The sequence below is a fragment of the Prosopis cineraria genome, unplaced genomic scaffold (assembly GCF_029017545.1).
Source record: "Prosopis cineraria cultivar Desert tree isolate PC_DT_omini unplaced genomic scaffold, ASM2901754v1 PC2, whole genome shotgun sequence".
Lineage (NCBI taxonomy): Eukaryota > Viridiplantae > Streptophyta > Magnoliopsida > Fabales > Fabaceae > Prosopis > Prosopis cineraria.
The window spans coordinates 37,399,417-37,407,838 of NW_026555333.1; the positions used below are offsets into that span (position 1 = coordinate 37,399,417).

Below are 8,422 nucleotides of genomic sequence, written 5' to 3' on the forward strand. Positions count from 1 at the left end.
TAGCCCAGCCTTGCCCATATACAATCCTATATTATAGAGTCAATTTTGATCATCGTCAAGTCTAATCTAGAGATAGTTTTTTATTTTCTCTTGTGCATCCAATCTCACTGAAAAGGAATTAAATCCTTTTTACTCATCTTAAATTTAGGCTGCTTTGTCAAGAAGAAAGCAATAGGCTTTGAAGCCCAATTGTGCAGGGTCTCGGGTTTCATTTGTTTTATGACTTTATGCACAAATTTGAATGGGGAAAAAGAAAACTGTTTTTCAATTTTTATTTTTTCTTCAAACATTCAAATCAAAATATATGATTTTTAATAATAAAAGAAGAATAAGAATAATTTATTAAAAATTAATTTTGTAAATAATAATGCTTTGAAAGGGGCACTCACTCCCACCGGAATATACTGTGTGAATTTTTTAATTCACGTGATATATATATATTTATATATATTGAGAACAAATGTTTTGAAATTAACAAAACATTTTCGTGCAAAGTTTGTTATTTTAAAAAAAAAAGCGATAATATTTTAGTGTGTTTTATAAAAAAAAATATAAAGTGAGAAAAATATCAACAAAACACTTCACAGAAACATGAATATCAACTTTAGAAGATTTACTCTCATGTATGTTTGTCACCATCCAAATAAAATTAGTATTTTTTTCTTAAAAATACGGAAAAAAAATTAACCCATTTAAAGTAAATTTAGATTGTTCAAATCCTCTTAAAAAAATAAGCCCATCTTACCGTTGAAATTATCATAGGATTTGGACGCCTAGAGAATGAAACAAACAATATATATACATATGTATTTATGTATGTATGTATCTCAGATATTGGGTGTATTTTTCCTCTGATCGAGTACATGGAAGCAAAATATAATTATAGGGAAGAGAGAAACACATTCTGTTACACTCCTTTCATCTCAAATTATAAAACATTTTTAAAGTAATTTTTTCATCTTAAGATATAAGACATTTTGAACAGATTAAAATTTTATTTAATATATTAATTTTAATATTATCTTTTCTCTTTCTATAATTAATTTTTATCCATTCTCTTTTTAATGTATTAAATGATAGGTATTTTTGAAAGTTCATATTTTTATTTTGGAAAGATAAAATTATTAAGTATATTTAATAAAATTTATTAGTATGTAATATTTTATTTAAAAAGGTCTTATAATTTGAGACGGAGGAAGTACAATATTATTTAATTTCATTTCTCAAATACATACTATTTTGTCTGTGAAGATCACTCATTAATGATGATGGCCATTAGCTAGTTTGATGAGCGAACCTTGAGAGTCCAACTTTATGACCAATGGTTTTGATGTCGTGTTGGACTTGTGATCTGAAATGACTGTACGTGAAGGGCTTGTAGTTGGAACTCTGGATGACAAGGTCGTCGTCTGGGAACACGAAGTAACACACTGAGATTCTCTCTTTCTCTTGGTTTATCTTCACTCTGTGCAACGCGCTTTTGTATCTATCATCACTTATCGCCTGTTTCTTTCCATCAAATGCACAATTCAGAACAAGAAGATTATGACGTCTATGATCCATTGATTCAGCATATACACAAGACACGAAACTAACGAAAACCACAAAGAGCAAGAAACACTCACAAGAACAAGATGATAATGGGGTTGAGAGTAAATCATGCCACATTTATTTATTTATTTAGCATATAAGGGTTTATATATGATGAATAAAAAGGAGACTCTAACAGTGGCAAAGCCAAGAGTCTGAAGATCAAAATATTAGAATTTGAAATTAGGGAGGTCTAAATATTGAAATCAATAATGATGAACACCGTGCTCATTTTAAATTAATTTTTAAGTATTTTTAATATTTTATTTATTAAAATAAAAATTTAGAAAAATTGTAAAAAATTTTAATATTACATTAAACCACTTAGATTATATCTATATTGTCCAAAATAAATTTGGATAGGCAATTTGTAAAATTAAAAAAAATTACAAATGGGCACAAAAACAATTTATATTTAATAGTAATTTTTTTTATAATTTTAAAAATTTTTATTTTGATATTAAAAGATATTTAAAAATTAATTTAAAATGAACAGTATAGATCATTTTGAGGTAAATCAAAAAGCCCAGACACGCTTTGGGTTGATCAGCACACGACAGGCTAAGTGCCCATTCTTATGTAATTACTTGACATACAAAGCCAATCTACAATAATAAATATAGTAGATATTAATTATAATCAAATTACATTTAAGAAAAAATGTAACTATTTTTAATTATCGATTCCGTCAGTGAACCTTGAACCGGAACAATCCAATTCCTGCTGGCTATAGTTCTTAATGGATAACAATTCAGTTATAATAGTTTATTGATTCAATACAATTCAATCCTTACAATGTTTAATTAACCCAATAATTTTTAAGGACTGAATTATATCAAATCAAAATTTCTGTGATTAAATCGATAATTAAAAAGAAATTTAAAGGTTAAAAATTATATTATTCCTATATTTAATTATACCAACAAGAACATGTTGTGGGCTGGGGAAAGATTTGCAAATACGTCACCTGCATCATGTCGCCAATGTTGACAGTGAGAGTATTGGGAATGGACTGAACAGGAAGCCATTGATGATCTCTGAGGACCTCGAGTCCAGAATCTTGAGCATGGAGGTTCAGAATGGACAGCACAGAGCTATCTGTGTGAGGCTCCATGCCCCAAGAACCAACGTTGTTGTCTGAATTAGGGTTTCGAGGATAACGATAAACTCGCATGAACCCTGTCTTCTTGTCTGCCACGTACGAGCTCATCATCGACTTCTCTATACTCAGATCCAGCTTCTTCGCCATTGCTTCAAATAAAGATCTCACTATTCTTGAAAGGTGCTTTCCATACTCGAACAGCACAGCTCTGGCATGTTTACAATAATTTTGTAATTATTTTTCATGATTTCATTATGATAAATTTAAGAAAAAATGATAATAAAATCTCTCTGAATTTTATCAATAACAATTTAGTCTCTCAAAATATTATAATTTTACTTAAATTTTCAAAGACTTTTGTGCCAGTAAATCTTAAAGTAAAAAGGCCATTTTATCTTTATTGAAAATAATAAGTATTAATCACAATTTTTGTGTAAAGAATAATAATTTTTGTTCTGCAAATTACATGAGTGTTTGAACAAAAAATCACAACTTGTCAAATATAATTTTTATTATTGAAAAATAAGCCTCAATCACAATTTTTTCTTAAAAAAATAACTCTTATTCTATGAATTGCAAGAATTGAATAAGAATTAAAAAAAACTTATCAAATGTAATTTATGTTATTAAAAAATAAGTTTTTAAAATAATAAATTTCAATCATAACTATTGTTTAAAAAATAATAACTTTTATTTAAAAAATTATAAAAATTGAATAAATCATAACTTGTCAATAAATATAAAATGATATTTTTAATTTAAAATTTATTAACATGGAAGTTCCTAAAAATTTTAACGAAAGTATAACATTTTAGGGACCAGAGTGTGATTTATATAATTCAAAAAGATTTTATTTTTAATTTTCCTAAATTTAAACATAAAATTACATATATATTTCATGTAAAAAAACTAATTACTTATAAATTCTATTTACAATGTACTTTTAAATAAAAAAATTTAACATGTAAGTATAAAAATTTATTTGTAAATAACTGAAAGAATAATTAATTTTCTTTTTTGATACCTGGGTATAGTTCTTCCAATTTAAATATAAGCTTGCCCTATATTCCTATGGTGCTTAATATTATCCTCAATATTAAGTAAAATTACAATAATTAATGTTTTTACAATTTTGTCCTTTCTATTTATTATTATTTGAATATCTAAATAATAATTTATCAGAATTATTAATTAAAAAATAAAATTAGAAAGTAAGTACATGTTGGGTTTTAAATTTGTTAAAAGTCCATTGAAAGTTTATTTGGCAAAAGCCAATTTAATAAAAATCAACTGTTATAATAAAATTTATATTTGAATATATATTTTTTAAAAATCAGTTTGATACGCTAAAAGTTATTTAAATTATGATAGTGAAATGTGCTTTTGAATGTATAATTACAAAAAAAATTAATTTATGATAATTTATAATTTTTATTATACAAATGTAGTATATTAAAAATGTTTATAAAATTGTAATAGAATAAAATATATTTAATAAATTTTTAACTTTACCTCTATTAAATATACATACTTAAAAAATAAAATATTCTAACATTTAATAAATTTCCTAACATTTAATAAGATAAAATGATAAAAATGAATACAATAATTATTAAAATTTTTTATAAATAGAATTAAAATAAATACTTTCTATCTTATAAATAAGACTAAAACCTTGTAACAAAGTTGGAAAAGACTTTTAAAAAACTTTCAAATTATACGTTATGAAATCCACTTTTAAATCAATTATCAAAATTCTTTTACAATATTAATTTGCACCTATTATAATTATTTAAATAATATTTAACATTTAAAAAGTTAAAAAAAACTTTTAAAAAGTGAGAAGTAATAAATTTAAATGCACCTATATTTATTATCTTTTAATAATTATAAAATAGTTTTTATATTAAAAATTAGAGGAAGTACTGTGACTGGATGGCATTAAAGTTAATAATGACAAAATGACCATTATCACTGAATTTTACGGATATTGAGGCGCCTGTCCGCTAGAACAGACCATTTTTCTAGGTTTATAGGGACACCCTCAAAGCTAACACCCGTGATCTCTAATTTTTATATAAATAATATTATAAAAAATATAAATTTCCTCATTTTTTACATATTTTTTTATTAAAAAATATAAAATATTTTTAATTAAATTTTACTCTTAATAAAATAATAAAATAATTATTTATTTTTAAATTAATTTTATTTTTTAATATTTATTTTCATTAAAGATCTTATAATAAATATAAAATTATTATCAATAGAGATATCTTAAAAAAATATTTAAAAGATTAAAAATATTTTATACTTTTTAATATTTAATCTTTTAAAAAATATTTTATATTTTTAAATGGAGGAAGTATTGTAATTTATAAATTTTTTTTTAAAAAAATTTGTGATCTTTCTTAAAGTTATTTTTATATCATTAAGTATTTCTTTAATTTTTTTATTTATATTTTTTATAAATAGAATAAGAAGATATTACATACCATGATATAGTATGAAATAGAAAACATATTTAAAAAATGATACATTTAATTAAAAAGAGAAAAGAGATTAATTAAATACAATTTTAATTTTTTTATAAAATTTAAAAATATTTTTTATTAATAAGAAAAAAATTATTTAAAAATGTTAGTAAAGTAATATTAAAATAATTATTATTAATGAAAATTTATTTTACTCACCGACTCTTTTTTTTTAAAAGAAAAAATAAAATTATAATTATCAATGATGTAGTACATGTGCTCACCTGAAACACTCAAGCAGAGGAAGCTGAGGCTGAAACTCATGAAGTGGTGCCAGTGGAACATTGAATCCTTCAAAGAAATTGATCTTGTTTGGATCTCCAGATACGCCTCTCCCGGCCGCGGTTAGGGCAGGGGTACCCCAGAAGTAAACAACTGGGCCACCACTACCATCACCAAAGGAGGCGTGTTTGGATTCAAAGGGCATGCAAAATAGCTGTTTGGCAACGTCGTGAAGTTGGGATATCAGGGTTAACGGAACTCCGTGATTGGCTAACCGGAATATCCCCCAATCCTTGCAAGCCTCGTCCAGCTTCTTCATCATCTCGTCATCTTCGTTCAATAAGCATTCGAGATCTATCACCGGCACGGCATGCGAACCGGTGGTGATCCCGTCCAAGTCTGGTTCCTCGCGGCGGCGGCGGTCGTCGTCGGAGGATGGGTGGTGGCTGATTAAGTGGTGGCGCAGGGCTGGAGGGTAGGAGTCCAAGTCGGTCATATTCTGATTAGAGAGAGAGAGAGAGAGTGAGGCGATTATTTAAAGAGTTTTTTTCGGTGGTATTCTTTTACAGTAGAATCAGCTATACTCATGGTGTATATGCGCACACGCCGGTGCATTGAACCAGAGAATGTTTTTTTTTTTAAATGTTTTTTTCATTTTTACCTGATAATTTTACGCATTAAATTATCGTGTAAGAAATAAAATGCATTGATTAGTATATGAAATACATGCACCTTAGGTTAAACAGGAAAGGAAGAAAATATAATTATATATATATATATATGTATGTATATATATTAAATTATAAGATATTTTTAGATAAATTTATGCATACTAATAAAATTCATTAAATATATATTATAACTTTATTTTTTAAAATAAAAATAAAAATTTTCAAAAATGCTCTTATTTAATATTCTATTTATGAAAATATTAAATAGAGAAAATGAAATAGGAGTAATATTATTGAAAAAGTATTGAAATCTTTTGTTTTTGGTTGGTAGAGAATGAAATCTTATTTTTATTAACATATCTTTTAAAATGTTGAATCTTCTCCAAAAATATCTTATAATTTGAAATAAAAAAAAAGCATATAAAAAGATTTTTTTGTTAATGATTATTTGAAGTTAGTTGGAACTTTGTACTGTCTATTTGAGTATTGAGCAGTTCATAAAGAAGTAATTCTCTTAACCTATTTCTTGTATTTATAAGATTTAAGCCATTTATTTCAAGGTTAAATAACAATATGACTCTAAATTTTTTTTATAATATTTTTTTTAACTTTTAAAAACTATACGATATTGCCCTACCACATTAATAAAAGTTAAATTTAACCATTAATTAACTAAAAAATGACAAGAGAGTGCCTTACAAATTAAAGAAAAGAACCAAAATCTTTTTTCTAATTTTTTGAGTCCTTATTTATAATTTTAGGATTATTTTTTATCATTTTCTAGTTAATTATCGGTCATTGTTAATTTTTGTCAATAATGGGAGTTATATTACATTGTTTTCAAAAATTGAGGGGAATATTATACAAAAAACAAGTTTAGAATTTTAAGCATTCCTGAATCTATAGTTTAGGGACTAACTTGCCTTTAATTCTTGATTTTATTTAAGAGAAATTGAATTTTTTTTTAACTAAGCAATTTGAGTTGTGCTAAAATTGAGTCCACCTCTTCATCTATATCTCATGTTACATTTTGACTTAAGGTTCATTTTAGGTATCCAATTTTATTAAGGATTTGAATATTGAAGTGGTGGTAAAATGGAATTTAACTGAATAGTTATTGTTTATATTAAATAGACTTTTAGAGATATAAATATATATGTCAATAAAAAATTGGCATGCCAATGGCAAGTTGTCTCAATGATAGTGCCACCTCTCTGCGAGCATGAAGTCAAAGGTTTAAACCTTGCTTTGACACTTGGGTGCATGAGTGTGTGTTTAAATTGATCATTTCAAAAAAAAAAAAGGCTCATACCATTTTTGTCCTGTATTTCCTCCATTTTAAAAATTTATAATCTCATTTATCCATTTTTATTAAAATCAAACTTATTTAAAACTTTCTTTTCCTTCCTTTCTTCTCATCTCTGTTCCCCTTAAACTAAACATGATGTAAGAGAAGTATATGAATATTTATCAAATTTTAAAAATATTTTGGCACAATTGAAATTTTTGTACATTACATTTTCGGTTGTTTTGTATAATATTTACATTACTTTTAAAAAATTATGACATCACTAAAGAATGTGGGTAAATAAAAGGACCAACTGAAGTCTAAGGTGACTAAGACAGGTCCATGTAGTCTTACGACATATTTCCAACATGACGCCTAATAGATCAATAAAAGATGTATTTGTGATGGTCCATTAACCCCTATTAGTGTCAGAGCTAGGATCTTAGGTTAAGGGGCGGATCTAAGACCTTGATATAAAGAAAACCTTTCTGTCTCTTCAGAATCCACTAAATCATCATTCTTTGTTGCCTTTTTTACTGACTAGTATTCTCAGGATGAGGATGACGCAGGTATAGTTTAGACAAGTTAGTTTTTTCCTTATATTTTTTAAAGCATTAATAATTAATATTGATATTTAAGTATGATAAATTATGGGCTAATATTCATTAGCCTTTGAGTAAAACAATTGAATTTTAATTTGGGCTAAATGTAAAATTGAAATGGGTTTGAAGTTTAAAATTAGAGCTGATAATTCAGGTGGGCTGAGCTTATTCAAGTAGGACTTGAAGTATTCTATACTCTTAAAAAAGCCTATATAACTAAGCTTGGCTCTAATTTTTTTCAGCTGAGTTCGGGTCGGCTTGTCAAGCTTGGCCAAAATTATTAAATCTATAAACATATAGACCTAGAAATTCTAGAGGTTGGGCTTATTCAGGTCAAACTCAATTCGGGCCGGCTTATTTAGATTGGGCTTAAAGTATCATACTTTCTTAAAAAAGCCAATATAGCTAAGCAC

The 8,422-nt window shown here is 26.0% G+C and overlaps 1 protein-coding gene across 2 annotated transcripts; it reads right to left on the minus strand.

Annotated features, from left to right (window-relative positions):
• Nucleotides 1-1,170: 1,170 nt before the first annotated feature.
• Nucleotides 1,171-6,049, minus strand: LOC129298043 (gibberellin 2-beta-dioxygenase 5). 2 transcript variants are annotated; one of them, XM_054936433.1, is made up of 3 exons: nt 5,451-6,049; nt 2,558-2,900; nt 1,171-1,509 (listed from the first exon to the last, which is right to left on the minus strand). In XM_054936433.1, exons 1-3 carry the CDS (start codon nt 5,942-5,944, stop codon nt 1,276-1,278), a joined length of 1,071 nt encoding a protein of 356 aa, XP_054792408.1. In that variant the 5' UTR covers nt 5,945-6,049; the 3' UTR covers nt 1,171-1,275. The 2 variants fall into 2 exon arrangements, with proteins under 2 accessions (XP_054792408.1, XP_054792415.1); XM_054936440.1 differs by having other exon boundaries at nt 1,172-1,503; nt 5,451-6,043.
• Nucleotides 6,050-8,422: the final 2,373 nt, after the last annotated feature.

Bases quoted from the DNA above. Each gene is read 5' to 3' on its own strand.
- LOC129298043 (XM_054936433.1), bottom strand. From the start codon at position 5,944: ATGACCGACTTGGACTCCTACCCTCCAGCCCTGCGCCACCACTTAATC. The intron at 2,901-5,450 runs GTGAGCACATGT...TAAACATGCCAG, and splicing joins CCTCTGCTTGAGTGTTTCAG to AGCTGTGCTGTTCGAGTATG. The intron at 1,510-2,557 runs GTGACGTATTTG...TTTGATGGAAAG, and splicing joins ACATTGGCGACATGATGCAG to AAACAGGCGATAAGTGATGA.